Below are 15,875 nucleotides of genomic sequence, written 5' to 3'. Positions count from 1 at the left end.
ACCAGCGAGCCTGTGTGAAGCCAGCCGAGGTGATGCAGGTGTAAAATAACTGCCCTACCCAAAATGCATTCCTGCTGGTGACTAACCATTTACCATCAAAGCAGATTCTGTGTAGTCATGAGACCTTTATTAAATGGAACTTTGAAAGCTATTGTGAGAGAAAATTGTCCATCACACCAGCGGTGGTCAACCAGCCAAGACACAGTGAATGTTTTATCACTGAAAAGAGCAACCATGTCTATGTAATGAGACTTTATTAATGCATCCTTTGGCAATTTAAAGATGCTTCATTTGTCAGTGAAAAGACATCATGACACTAATGCCCATATAATGATTTTGGTCTGGAATGACCTGAAAATTGAATCTAGACAGGAATTACAGGCTGTTTTGATAATACATCATTAGTAAATGAGCCGCTCTATTCATCAAAGCATCAATGAGATTAGTGGTAAGCAAACTTAAATATCATATTACGAGTTAAGTGCAAGTGTTATTAGTGTTTGGAACGGCTAGGAGATTCCACAGAGGTATGAATTGCTAAATAATTGACATCATTTGCCAAGCCAGTTGCTATTTGCAAATTAGAAGGTGGTGAAATTCCAAAGCAGTTGTGTCACGCAAATAAAAACAAGTCCTAGACCTATTAGCTTTAGCCTCTAACCATTTAAAAACCAAAAGGTCACCAGGTGCTAGGAAGAAGCGCTCCTGAGAACACCTGGAAAGCACTAGCCCAACAACAGTGACCAGTATAGCCTCCGCTAGGCGAGGTAATTGCCCTGGATAGCATCTTTTCACCCCCCATAATGCGTCTCAGCGCAGCTCAGGCTAATCTGCATCTACAAATGCTCGCACACATGTATTCATGTGGTGAACAAGCATGCACTCCGTTCTCGTCAGTCAACCCAGATCAAAACAAACAAACGCAGCCTTGAGCACTTACACGGAGCCATATATCAAGTGTTAGTTTTAAAGTGGGTGCTGTATGCGGAAACATGTAAATATTTCCCTAGATTGGACAGGAAGTGATTCTACTGTCGTTATGGCACATCCCAGACCACCAACCAGCACTGAGCACCACACTCATGATCATTTCAATTATTCAGTTTGTAGCAGGGAAGTGCAGAAAATTAAACGTTTTTTCTTCGATCCGACATCCTCCGATTGCTCATGCTGCCCAAAGTGACCCCAAGAAATTGAAAGTGTGTGCCTGATTTAAGAGGAGGGTTTTATGCACTTCTCAAAACGAGAAAAAAAACAAAGGAATTTTTACCTTGAAATAAGTAAAAAAAAATAATAATCTGCCAATAGAACAAGTGTAAAATGGCTTGGGCAGATTTCTTGAAATAAGATATGGCATTTAAAATCTTAACATTAGCTGGGGAAAACCTATTTGAAGCTATATTTTTCCAGGATTGTCAAGCGTAGGTGTCTTAAAATAAGCCAGACATGATAAAAAAAAAAAAAAAAAAAAAGCAGTTTTTCAGTCAAAAACAATTTTTGCTTTCATGTAACCTCCTAATTTGAGATGTTTTAACCCTCCTGTTGTCTTCATTTACAGGCACCAAAAAATGTTTCCTTGTCTGAAAACAATCCAAAATATCAAAAAAATTCCCCAAATCTGTGAAAATTTGCAAAAGCTACAGGAAGAAAATTCCAATAATTCCTTAAAAGTGTCCCTTAAGTTTTATTTTTTTTAAAAAAAACAAGCCCTCAAATTCGGCAAGAAAATCCTTGTAAATATTTTCAAAAAAAATGAGTAAAAATTTTCCACAAAAAATCCTAAAAATATCTGAAGTGACTACATATCAGTAAAACTTCTGTTCGTTTCTTTAAGAACATTCACATAAAAATCAACTAAAATCCAGTGAAATTTGCTGGATTTTAGTTGATTTTTTTGTGAATGTTCTTAAGAAATATTTTTAATATTTCTTTTCTTCCACCAAAAACAAAAAACTTTCAAATGTTTCCCAAAAATGTGGAAAATGTGGACAGCGGAAGTTTCACTGTGAAAAGATATTTTTCCCCACATGTTCAAACTTTAAAATGGGTTAATTTTGACCCACAGGACAACATGAGGGTTAAACTTATTGAGTTTTCTTGTAAAATACAATTCAAAACGAGATAATTTCAAGATTGTTTGACTTAAGATATTTAAGATGCATTGTCTTAAAACAATCCATCTTGCTGAAATGTCTCTTGTTAAGTGAATTTTTCCTAAATCAAGTGGGATGAGACATTCCGACTACAAATAAGACAAACAGACTTGGTAAGATTTTGAATCTTTGCAGTGTGGAGGCACATCTAGATCCAACACAAGCGGCTCCCCCACATTTGCAGCTCTGCTCTTAGAAAAGCGAGCATGAAAGGGCCCTCTCAGATCCCAGCTGAGGGTTTGGCTCGGCGCCTGATGAGGAGAATGTGATCACAGGGCGGCCTCTGTGCAAAAGAACAGACAGGACGTGCTTACCAACGCCACCTTCTGCCTCTCACACCCACACCCAGTCTGCCAGGCCTCCACAGAAAGAGCCTGTCCTGCCCCAGCTGCAAGGTGGGGAGGTGGGCTCTCCTCGTTGACAGATGCAGCCCCTCTCCCTAATCTGCACGTCCAATCCTGTTAGCTGCCCTCTGCCAGTTTTGCCTTGTTCAGACCCAAACCTGCAGTTTGCCAGTGTGGGATCCAAAGACGGTGCCTCATCTGCATGTGATAAACAAACATCCCCGGGGATGAGGCTTCCATGCCAGGTGGACAGGGTTAACACCCCGCGATAAGCCCTCTGGACTGCCACGTTTGGATTATGTTTCAAGTTTCTCTGCTCAGACAAGCCTCTGTTTCAACACCGTGAACCTGAGATAGAAGTGAAATTCAGTGCACATATGGTAACTATGCTACATGCAATGGAATACATTTCCATAAATGTAGCATGTGGGATTACTTGCCCCTGATTTCTGCCCCCGTCACCTTTTTATTTATTGTGGGCTCATCTTTTTGCTACAATATAAAGCCCTGCACCCATATGGAAGCAGCACAACCACAAACCGAAGTAGAAAGAACCCAAAGATGCCTTCTGTGCAGTAGAGCAAAGTCATAATGATAGGTTATTTAAAAAACAAAAGAAATAAATGATCTATTTGACTAAAATTCAAAAATCCTTGATGCAGCATGCACAATATTTTTTAAAGTGTTAGCAGGAGTTATCAATACTGAAAAAAAAAAAAAAAAAAAAAAGGTAGCTCTACATACTACCAATGTTTTATCACTTCGCCTAAGAACACGGTGCAGTTATGTGATGATCGGCGTTGGTCTGTCTGTCTGTGTGCAACATTACTCAAAAACAGACAAACGGATTTGGATGAAATTTTCAGTGAAGGTCAGAAATGACAATCACCAAGTGACGCGATTTTGGCAGTGATGCGGCTTACAGTCGGGATCCACAGATATGTTAAAAATTTCTGTATCATTTGCGAGATAGCAGCATGGCGTCACTAGCTATGACAAGAAGTGAATGCTACAGCTGCCTGCTGAAGATCACATGACAGCAATCCTTATCTGTCCAAAATTGTGCAACAACTGAACAGCCTTGGGGGAGTACCGTGTTCTCCGAGTGCTTTTCTTGTTTACATTAATAACAAACTAGACTTTTTTTCACACTACCCTACACATGAATTCTAAAAAGATATCTCACCATGCTGAATGTAACTTCTAACAACCATTTCTTAACCGTCTTAGATTTATTTTACTGAAAGTATATTTTCTCCATCTGGTCTATGTAAACACATTGTGCCATTCAACTGGAAACTTGCTGATTTTTCTTCACGTGACTGCTGTTCACAGTGGAGTTACTTGCGTTTTATTTTCATTTCTCTGCAGAATTTTTAGAGAATTATTGCAAGCATCACATTTTTGGAAAATATTAGAATAATATGTGCACAATAAAGTGACTGATAAAAAAATCCGAATTTTACACTGAAATTTTGGTCATTCAGTTCAAAACAGTTGGAAAGTCAGATCAGATGACTTTCTGTTTCACAGCTTATGGCTGTTATAATAAAGGATGTAAAAAAGATAACAGGCCTTTCTCGTACTGGTGGGTACGAGAAAGGTGAAGAGAGAACTGGGATATAAATATGCTTTAAAGTCACAAGAGAACAAAATGCGTAACTTCTGCAGAACAAGTGCAAACATCTGATCTGATCACACACATTTTTAGTGAAGTGGCATAATCAAAGCCTTGTTCTCACTCAGATAGAAGCACCTTATTATATCACCAGTCTCCTTATCTCCCTGAACAGCAACAAATTCACTCTTCAGCTGTGTGACTCTTGTCTTGACAAACCTCCACTTGAGTCTTGAGTAAATCTGAGGACTCAATGAAAGGGTTTGATCCTGTGGAGAGATAACACTAGCCAGCACAGAAAGGGCTGTCTTCTCTTGTCTATGCAGACTTCTCAAAAGGCTTCCTGTGTCGCTGCCACTGTGCTCCTTTGAGGGAAGGGTGAATAGAGATTGGTGCAAAGCACTAATGTTTGAGGAACAACGCATGTGACTCGGATCGCACGTGGCCCCCGTATCAACTTTGATCTCTGTCATGATTGGAAGAAGAGAGTTCATAATTGGCCCCTCAACTCAAAAGGAGACAAAGGATGGTCTCACTGGACGAGGGAAAATGGACATCCAATTATAAGAGCTGGCAGAGGGCCCTTGGTGAGGGGACACACACAGAGCAGAGAAAGTAATAAAAAGAAGTCGCCTTGGAACAGACCCAACAGCTTCTTCTTTCATTGTCCGACTGATTACTGAAGTGCGTTTGATTTGAGCGTCGAATCATAAAACCTTGAAGATAATAATGCTTATTGCATCAATCTAGGTTCAGCCGGCAAATGTGCACGCAACTCGTGACATGGCTCAGAGGTTTCAGCACATTAGCACGCATCTTGATGTCAGAGGAAATGGCTCACATGCCAAGCTGAGAAAAAGCAGGTCAATTGGAATGCTAGGCTCATTATCACCCAGAGCAAAACGCGGAAATCTGTTGCTTTGCTCACCTGAAATTAACGTGCACGCAAACCTCTGCTAATCCTCTCATGTTCCCCTTTCTCATTGACATCTTGCCAATGAGAAAATTTGCATTTACAGGATGCCGAGATCTCTTAAATATTATATAATTGCTCTAATAAAAACACAGGCTTGTTACTTGGAGGTTGGAAAACCAGACGAGTGGCTCATATCAAAACAGCCCCAACAGTTATTAAAGCAGTTTTACCAGCACGCAGAGGCTGCTTCGTCTTATCCACAGCATGTGGTTGAACATGGGGGAAGCCGCCGAGTTTCAGACTGGAGTCGAGGGAAAAGCCAAGGTTGTAATCGCACATCGGGAGGCTCGTGAGAGAGGAGATGTTCCCATGAGACGAGGGGGAGGAAAACGGCCACTTTTCTGCCTCTAAAAGCCAGCGAATGTCTCACAGTTTGCTGGGTTCCCACACCTTACGGCCCCGTGGCTACCCACGCGGTGAGCCCAGGTATGTGTGGCATGTCACCTGCACACCGAGGGAGCTGTCAAAGCCCCCGAGGCTGGTACACCCCTGCCTAGAAACTTCATTTAGGCGCCCAAGATGAAGTGCGACAGACTTGAGCGCCGCTCCAAGAAGAGACCAAATCATTTCATGTAATTGCTTCCCACCCAAACTGTCCAACCAGCCTTGGCCTCACCACCACACTTTACACCAGTTCCTCAAAAACCAAGCTGACATACTAAGTGAGCGCTGAGTGAGCACTCGTCCCCTGAGCCTGGCATCCTGTAATGGCGTGAGAACGAGGCCCATGCCAACGACGGCATTGTCAGAGGATTTCTACTGTATAATTACAGTCAATTAGTTTGAGCCGCTCAGTAATAATATCAAACCTCTCCATTTGTCTGCCTGAGGATGTGGGAGCCAATCAGATTAGAGTGAGCATTTCTTCCCATCCCCTGCTTAGTTTTATGTCTCCATTCTGCAATGTAACAAGCGGCTGTAATGGGATGTGGGGGGAGAAGGAGGAGGAAATCCAATCTTGCCAAGCGGACTCCATGCTGGCATACCATCCAATTCATTTGCACTTAAATTTAGCATAAACCAAACTAATTTGTCTGTTTTTGGGGCTTGTTTTGGGACAACTTTACTGTGTTGCTTTTGCCAGTGGCAAATGGGCCAATGAAACAAGTTGCAGCCTGATATAACAGCATGGCAGCAAATCAGCACGTAAACTACTTTTATACGAGGGGGCGGCTTGACAAAAGCCAGAGGGATTTAGCGAAAACCAAATACTTTGGAGATAAACAGGAAAGCGCTACCACATGCTGTTTATTCAATACAACTCACAACTATGCAGCAAGCGTTTAATCAGTAATGTGAAGGACTTGATTATTAACCCTCCCCTGCAGAGTGTTTTCAATTTCGCCTTTTGTTATCAATTATCTCTGAGCATGATTGCACTGCTGCACACGTTATAAATGCTGGCAGGGAAATGGGTGTGGAAGACAAAACATGGACTTTACCATTTCTTCATGCTTTGAGGAAGTGCATCAGAAGCCACATCTTCGGAAGCACACGAGGATGTTTTGTTTGATGAAAATGAGAGATGTATTTAGGGACCGGTACAGATAGGGAGTAGAACAAAGCCGAGAAGACACTGAGGTGCATTCTTGGCATTTGTCTAGGATGGTTTGGGTGTACGAAAGGAGACCCATCATATCTATTCTAACCAGCAATCACCAATCCTGAATGTTGAAGCCAGTGCACAGCGCCTTGGAGTGATTATACACCACGTCACATGTGCTGTTTAGCCAATTTGGAAACTGCTTTTCAGCTCAGGTTGGATATGTGGAGGTCTGTGAAACTTTCCAAAAACCACATTGGGACAGTGAGGCCAGTTGCACAGAGCTGTGAAAATGGGCAAAGGTCCAAGCAATCTGAGTCGTTTTCTCAACATTCCTACTTTTGATATAGTTTTGTAGACACTTCAAGAAAAAAAAAAAGCTGCACTTTCACTGCACATAAGGAATTAGATCAGGGGTGTCAAACATGCGGGTGGCTTTAAAGTGTGAAAATGACAGAGAAGACATTAAAATAGTTTATAAACCATGACAAGTTGTTTTGATCATAAAGTACAATACTGTATTGCTCATTGTTCTTTTGTCAATTTGTGTCTCATTTTTGGAATATTTTGCCTTGTTCGTTTCATTTTTGTTGCTTGCCTCATGTTTTTGACATTTTGTTTCCTTTTTGTCTCGCTAGTGTTTTTTGTCTTTGTCATTTTGTGTTTTGCTTTATTCGTTTTGCGTTTCCTTTGTCTCGCTTGTGTTGTTTGTCCATTTGCTGTCATTCTGTTTCTTTGTCAATTTTTATCTCGTTTGTGTCATTTTCGTCCATTTTTTTGCCGCGTTCTCATTTTGTCTTGCTTTTGTCTTTTTGTCATTTTGATCATAAAGTAAAATACTGTATTATTCAGTTCCAGATACCTGCGACTAAAACTTTTGTATCTTTGTAGACACTTCAATCTGTAAGTTGTAATGTGTAAATGATAAACTGAGGCATAATGTTGTGGAAATTTAATTGATTTTTTCTTAAGAAACTTCATGTTGTTCATGATGTTTTGTAAAAAGATCATTCCTTAAATGTGAACTGCACTTTATTGCACTAAAAGGAAAAAAAATTGGAGCAATCTATATTTATAGGTTGTTATATTCAGATTTTAGTGCTCCGGCCCACTTTAGATTCAACTGGGCTGATTGTGGCCCCTGAACTAGATAAGTTTAAATAAGCACCAATTCACTGCAATCAACCACTTTCTTTGGAATATATCCTGAATATTACTTAAAGAAGCACAGATCACCACCTTGTCTTGACTGCTGTTACTATGGAGAAGAAGCAAAAACAGATGTTGCACAATAGTGACTGAATATATCCTAAATGACCTAGAATGCAGCAATTCATGTAACTAAGATGTGAAATGACTCATCAGTTTTTTTCAGTAGCTGCAGTTCACTTCTCAACTTAAAGTCCAAACCAAGACTCATGTTTTGGTTACACTGTGTGCAACTGATACCGTTAGTTTTAGTTTCACCTTGCAATTGTGCAAGGACAATAAAGAACTTCACGACATACTTACACCCAGTCGGCTTCCTTTCTTCCTACACTCGTCCTTCTCATTGTTCGACATACTGCTTCTTCTCATGTCACCTTGCACTTTTGCATACTGCTTTCTTACTTCGTGCACGATTATCTGTTGAAAACATGTTTAACCCAATTCACACTTTTCTTACTTTCAAGGTAATTTCTCTTACATTTAAGTTACCAATATGGTCATTATAAAGTCTGCCCATACATGCAGCATCTTGTTTTTCGTCAACGGTCTAGTCGAGCCAAATTTTCCACCATTTCACATGATAAACTTCGCAAAACTTTCAATCTATTACGGAAAAAAGATTTTAAAAAGTATTGTGATACACTGATAATGTAACCACATTCTAGCTGTTTGAAAAGAGGGCAAACAAAGTCCATCCATCCTTCCACCATCTATGTACCGCTTAATCCTCATTATGGTCGCAGTGGGGCTGGAGTCTATCTCAGCTGATTTAGGATGAAGGCACAGGACAGGTCACCAGTTTATCACAAGACTACTCAAAGAGACAAACAATCACACTCACATTCACACCTACGAACAATTAAGAGTTACCGATTAACGTCATGTTTTTGGATTGTTGGAGGAAGTCTGAGAACCCGGAGAAAACCCACGCATGCACAGGGGGAACATGTAAACTCTGTGCAGAAAGATCCCAGGAAGGCCGGGACGCAAACCGGGGATTTTCGAGCTGCCAGACAAAAGTGCTAACCACCAACCCACTGTGCAGCCCACGTAAACAAAGTCTTATTTCAGTTTTAATTCAATTAAAAGCTTCATCTCCACCTCTTCCCATGAACTTATTGCACCTTTGTAGTTCATTTTAATCCAGACGAAGAATGCCTCCAAGGTTTAATCAAATGGAAAAGTTGAAAGTGATCAAGTTGTTCACAACAATCACCTTTCCATGAAATAAACAGCTGTTCATCTTTATTTCAAGGTGAGCTTTAGGTCACCACAAATTTGAAAATGAGAAAACAGTCATAAAACGAAAGCTGAGTAGATTACAGTTCCATTTTTTATAATAAATCAGCAGATTATTTTCAAACAATTTTATTTCTCCTCCCATTTTTTTTTGCAAATGTTTTATCTCCTCAGAAATGATGTAAGATACGTGCCACTGTGCCATATAGACTCCTGACAGAGCTTCTGCGGTGACCTACTTAAAGCTGGCTGGCAGCAGCTAGCAACAGCTCACAGACCGTCCACGGCCGTCGGGCTCACCGTGCACGTCTCTGCCTGACGAGCAGAGTCTCATCCGCGGGCGGGCAGGCATCAAATGATAAAAATAAATAGAGGCACAGAATCAACCCAGCAACACAGCAGTTATGTAATCCAAATGGTGCCCCAGTTACTTGCAAGTGTTGCTGTATCTGCTGCTACTCTGGGCCATCGCTGAGCTACATAACCTGATCCAGATTAGATGGTCCAGCCCAGCCCATTTCCTGTTACAGGGGAGGAGCGCTGTAATGAAACGCATCAATAAAATGCTGATAACACCGACTAAGGCTCCACTCCCTGCACACACAAGGCCGCACATACATTCGGCACATCAAACAATACACAAACATACTCAAAGACAAAGTCAAGGACTTATTTGAATGAAACCTGGAGCTTTGGAGCAAAACACACTCAGAAACATTGCCCTAAACCTAGCCTGCATACATTCAGGAAACATATGCTGGCTCAATGCATTATACATGTGAGGTGGTGGTCCAGACTGACATTCAAGCCCTCTGTTCACCAAATTACCCGTAGACGATTGATAGAAGCTTTCTATGAAGCTAGGCCATGTAATCAATCCAAACAAGAGCAGGCATAAATATTTCACCTGTTCTTCAGCTGACATATGGCATTCTGTGTCAAGCTTTTTCTGCTAGCGTGAACTGAAAATCTGTCAAGGGCATCCCAAGTGGAAAATCTATCTTGTTTGTCATCTTAAGAGGCCACGAAATATCTAAAATTTGTGAAGACTAAATGCAGTTTGACGTTCTTAGATTTTTTTTTTTACAAAAATATACTAATATTTAAATCAACATATACAGCATTTTTCAAGTGCCCACAGGTGTTACCAATGCTGGGGGAAAAAAAAAAAATCATGGCGACCCTATACACTACAGATATTTTATTTCTTACATTTTTAATTTATTTTCATACTTATCTCCAATCTGCACTATAAAAACACTGCCTGCAGTTTAGCCCAATAGGCCCTGATTTTTTATTTTTTTGCTGTGACTGTTGGTTTGATCTGAGTCTAATGACTTTATAAATGTTCTGAGAAGTGTAGAATTTTTTGCTTTTTGCAGACTCTAATATGAGCCCAGGGTTTATTTTTGGCATTTAAAAAAAAATTAAACGAGTACAATGACATGTTGTGATGGAATATTAATTTTAAACCCTTTTTTTGGGTAAGCTTTTCTGGTTGAACAGATGATTGGTTCAAGGAAGCAGAAAATTCTTATGTTTGTAGACTTTTTGGCCCTGGCCCTTGGTGTTTTTAACAGTTAGGACAACTGATTTGCAGGTGACAAAGAAGGAAAACCAGAACACGAAAGCTCATGCCAGTTGCCTGACGGAATGTCAGAAAATGACGCTTGTGTTTTCTCAGATGCCTGAAAAAATAAATGTATCGGAGGCTCATATCCTCCCAGGAAAAGGAGTGTTTACAGGACTTAGTAGGTTTATCTGTGCCAGGGCCAGCCAGGCCAGAGACATCATGTCCCCCATCAGCAGAGCAAGGATAAAGACCTGGGTTGCAGTTTAGAGACCAGTTTAAACTCAGTGGCCTCAAAGTGAATGACTTGTGGCTGGAGAAAAGCTCACTAGAGAAATGATAGAATGGAATTTAGTTAGGTAAAACTTGTATTTCTTACCCTTCAAATAATATCACATCTACACCGTTTTTGAGATTCAATACTGGCAATTTCAGATTTGCCGAAATCAGTCTCCACTTTTCACGGTTACCCATGAAATGGAATCAAATCTGCATGCTGCTGCTAGTTCTATGCTGGACCTGCACCAAAATGCTTCAGGCTTCCTCCTGTTCCGCTGTTAAAGCAACTCAGCACCCTTATGCTTCGACTGCCACCAGCAAATCAGCATAGAGGAGGACAAAGATTTTACGAAACAGCTCTACTAAACGTGGAAGAACAGACATGAACGAGGGATGAGTGCACAAGAGAAGTGGAAAAAAGGGAGAAAAAAAATGCATGCACGGATAGTTGAGTGGACAAATGTGAGCATGCTGAAATCAAACCCATATCACAAATATGACCCAGTTTCCGTACACGGTAAATCAGGTCGCCGTGTATCCAATTAAAGCAATTAAAGCCACAGGATAGCTCAAATCAACTAATAGCTGCTGTTAAGTGGCGGTATCTGGGAAGCTTTTGTACGTTGGACAGTCATGAAATAAACAAAGACGTCGCTAACCACTTTATCAAGCCCATGGTGTCACTGGGAGTTACATATTCACAAAGCTAAACCACTGAGAATAAATTATAAATCAGGTGGCGTCTCGTGTCAGCGAAGGGATTTAAGTGTGCCACGACAGCGCGTCTTCCAGATTCACTCTCACACTAGAAATGATTGACAGATATGTCCCAAATCAGCGCAAAAAAGAAAATCGATGTCTAGATTGTCTTATAGTTAGAGATACATTTTGATGTTCTGAGGATTGCAGAAGTTATTTTATGACAGGTGTGATTTGTGAGGTAAGGGAATTTCTGACTTTTCCTGGAATGGAAATCCAGCTGTGGCTGAAGATATCTGAATGAAAAATTAACGCACTGGCATTACTAAGAGCAGAATAGTTTGTGAATATAATGCAGTGCTATGGCAGGCATGTTTATTGTTATTAAATTAATAGTGAAAAGGCTAAATGGACATGTTTACCAGGCTTTCTCCTTTAACCCAGAGCAGTCCCTTGGTGTGTTTTTTGCTCGTGTCTGGAAACAGCATGACCATAGCTAGAAGTAGAGGGAACTCAAAAATGTACTTTGACCAGAATGACAAACTTCTAATGCCAAAATCATTTTAAAAAAAGAAGAACTAATGTTGAATTTAATTTATTTCCATGTTTTTTCCCTCTGAATCCCCTGAAGTTTAGTCATGCGACTGTTGGTCACAGCAGACTCAAACATCGCATCACATTTGATGCAAAGAGTGTAGATTTTTACAGAATGTGGTTAATACAAAAGGTTTATTTGTGTCATTTTCCTTTTAAAAAAGGACACATTTACAATAAAATGTCACAATTTTAAGCTTCGGTTTGGTTCAGACTCCCAAAGGTAGCAACAGGTCACAGGTGAGTAGTTCATGAACCTACAGAAAGATTGAAAATCTGCTTTTACAGTCTCTGGCACAGTTAAGCGCTGTAAATATGTCAGTTTTGTAAAGATAACATGCCTTCCATACAAAGCAGCAGGATTTGAGGTTCACAGGGTTAAGCACCAAGACACTCTTGCATGTCAGCATTGGGTTAAAATAGGTCATCAGCAAGCCATAAAGTCAGGCCAAGTCACTAAAGTATGTTGACATGTTTTGGCTTCATTAAAAGCACACAATCGCAACAAAGCACTGTGAACATCAAAATGTAGCAGAAGTGCAGCTTATAAGCACATACTTGGTCGTATTTTTTCGTACAAATACAATTTTAAAAATTGCCCTTTAAATTTATCACAGAGCCTTTAACATTTGACACAAATGTGTCCTTGATGACTTCATCATTTCCTATATCAAGCGCTATTTTAAGACTCTTGATTTATAATTTCCTGTGCAGTGACCGCACTGCATGCACCGAAGGAGGGGGGGGGGGGGGGGGGGATAAGCTTCTTTGCTCCCATGCAGACAACACAGCAGCCAGTAAAAGGCTGCACTTGACATTCCAAAGAGGCACTTGCGAGCAGATTCACCTTCAGTTAACCCTGAGCCAAAACAAGTTTCCACTCCTGTGATTCTCAAGGGCGGCCCGGCACCGAGATAAGCCTGTCAATCACCGGCGGCCACGGCGTTTTTCACAGACAGTCACGGCAGGTCGTCTTTTCTCTCCGCCGTTTGACACGTGGGTGTGTTTGTGTGCATCCGTGTGTGCGAGTACTTTCAATTCATCCTCGTAATGTTTCAAATCTCAGCATCTCCAAGACATTTTAGTCTAATTGATGCAACCCAAAGTCATTCATCTTTGTCCACCAGAGGCTTTTCATTGTCTTCCTGTTCTAAACACTGAACATAAGTGGATCTTTCCTGAGAAAGACTTGCCTGAACACAGGAAATGAAACATTTTTCATTCCCAGCAGACAGAATAAACAAAAACACAGCTAGCATGAGCAGTGCTAGCTGGCATGTAAGAGGAGATGAGAAAGCGCCATTTGTAGAATCCTGCCAACAATTGCTTTGTGGAAGTGCAGTCTTAATAAACCACAATGGCAGCATGCTCCCAAAAACAACACCTTAGAAAATATTAGAAGTCTGATGAATTCCTGATACATTTTACAGGCTTAACAGTGACATTACACGGGATGGGATATGAGAGAGAGAGAGAGAGGGGGAAAAAAAGTGTATTTCATGTAAACTTCTACTACTTTTGCAAGCCAAAACAACTTTAAAAATGGCTTTCAGACATTTTCCTCCTGTGACTGAAGCTCAAGTTCAAAAAGAAGCCATTCCACAATGTCTGTCTACTGGCCAATCTAAAAGACCAACAGTGAGGATTGACTTACCGGCAAGCTGCTGTCGAGAGACAATCTTTTTAACTTCTCGCTCCTGTGCAGGTGTCCGTTCATGCTCTCTGTGCCCTGCAGCAATCCACACACCTGAGAAGCCCTGGAGGGAGGAGAAAGGGGAGGAGTGGAGGACAGAAAGAGGGAGAAAGTCAACAAGGAATACCTCATGTCCGGTAGGTCACGTTTCTGCTGTTGGAAGGGCTTTCACCTTTTATAGGAGATCAGAGTCCAACAGCGGCAGAGGCAGCAGTCTCAGATATAGTTAGAGAACGATCCCTTCTACTTGCTTTATCTCCCATTTCTTTCAGTTTCTGGTGCGAAAAGTTCGAGATGAAGCGGAAGTGTGACTCTCGCCTCAGGCCTGACAGGACTCTGGGATTACAGAGCTCCAGTTCGATCTTACTGCTTGCTCTCAGCGTCACCCAGGCATCCCACCCTCTAACCAAACCCCCAAACCCCAAGCTTCAGCCCTTTGTTTTTCTAGGCCTCTCCAAACAGCGCTGGGAACCAGTCCGACCTGGCCTGACTGAGGCCAGAGCAGAAGATAAACACTTCACTTCACGCATACTACTCCTTCACAAAGAGCCCAGCTTTTGAATTCACTGTGGCGGTGCGCAGAGTAAGCAAACCACTTCCTCATCGGTGAGGACGGGGTCAGAGGTCAGCTGTTGGACGCCTTGGGGTCAGAGACACTGTTGGTGCAACACAACTAGCATTACCCCATGCATGGATAAATCCTGTGTGTGCTGTATGTAACTAGGAAGACAACTGCACGTTCATGTAAAGATGAGAGTAATGCTGCACAAATACCATAAATTACAGCACAATAGAGAATGACACTCCTCTGCAAAACCACTTAAATCTCGTATGATTTCAAAATTAATCTCCAAAGAAATGACAATGATTCCAAGCCAAACAGTCAAGTATTTCCTGTTACAAATAATCACAAATTTACTTTAAAAAGAGCTATATTGAAAACACAGGTCCCAAAGTCAAAAAAAAAAAAAAAAAAAAAAAGTTAAAAATAACATCGTTAAAGTGAAACCAAGTCAAGATACGATTCCCAGTCAACCTTACTGCATGAACATGGTTAGAAAATGACCTGCAAACAATAATTTTCTTAATTTTTGCCCCGTGCTCTAAGTTTATATGTATATGTCAGGGTAGAGACTGCGATTTGGTAGAGTTGGAGTTTCTACCAGTAGAGATTGCGATTGGAGTCTCTACCAGTAGAGTTTGCGATTGCAATCTCTACCAGTAGAGTTTGCGATTGCAATCTCTACCAGTAGAGTTTGCGATTGCAATCTCTACCAGTAGAGTTTGCGATTGCAATCTCTACCAGTAGAGTTTGCGATTGCAATCTCTACCAGTAGAGTTTGCGATTGCAATCTCTACCAGTAGAGTTTGCGATTGCAATCTCTACCAGTAGAAACTCCAATTCTACCAGTAGAGATGGAACTTTAAATCTGACCCCTGCCAAATCTCTACTGGTAGGATTGGAGTTTCTACTGGTAGATATTGCGATCGCAGTCTCTACTGGTAGAGACTTCAATCGCAATCTCTACTGGTAGAAACTCCAATTCTACTGGTAGAAGTTGCGATTGCGATCTCTACTGGTAGAGACTCCAATCGCAATCTCTACTGGTAGAAGCTCCAACTCTACCAAATCGCAGTCTCTACCCTGACATATCTGCAAATGGGGTCACATGGAATAAAACTGCCACTTTGCAAAGACGGAAAAGGATACAGTAAGTGACTAAAACTCAGTCACAGCAGTAACCTGGAGGTGTAGAAGCAGCCATAGAGACACTAATCAGAGCCGCAGTAGGGGTTATACCTAAATATTTTTAAAGGTGAAACATTTGACATTGAAGTGATGCTGCACAGCGGTGTCCTAACTTCTGTTGTATCCTACATGTCAGAGTCAGATGCAATCATCCAATGGCACATTTAGCACACTCAATAAATAAACAAAGATATTTCGTGCCCATTTA

The 15,875-nt window shown here is 41.1% G+C and overlaps 1 protein-coding gene across 1 annotated transcript in view; it reads right to left on the bottom strand.

Moving 5' to 3' along the window:
- LOC110969955 (nck-associated protein 5) overlaps positions 1 to 13,977 on the bottom strand; it is a 154,727-nt gene extending 140,750 nt beyond the window's left edge. The window contains exon 1 of the mRNA XM_051941879.1: positions 13,879 to 13,977. Coding sequence (XP_051797839.1) covers positions 13,879 to 13,941 — 63 coding nt within the window. The 5' untranslated portion in view covers positions 13,942 to 13,977. The remainder of the gene's footprint in view (positions 1 to 13,878) is intronic.
- Between the last annotated feature and the right edge of the window lie 1,898 nt (positions 13,978 to 15,875).

Source organism: Acanthochromis polyacanthus, chromosome 22 (genome assembly GCF_021347895.1).
Source record: "Acanthochromis polyacanthus isolate Apoly-LR-REF ecotype Palm Island chromosome 22, KAUST_Apoly_ChrSc, whole genome shotgun sequence".
Classification (NCBI taxonomy): domain Eukaryota; kingdom Metazoa; phylum Chordata; class Actinopteri; family Pomacentridae; genus Acanthochromis; species Acanthochromis polyacanthus.
The sequence above is the reverse complement of the archived record's forward strand: the minus strand, read 5'-3'. Positions and strand labels throughout refer to the sequence as shown.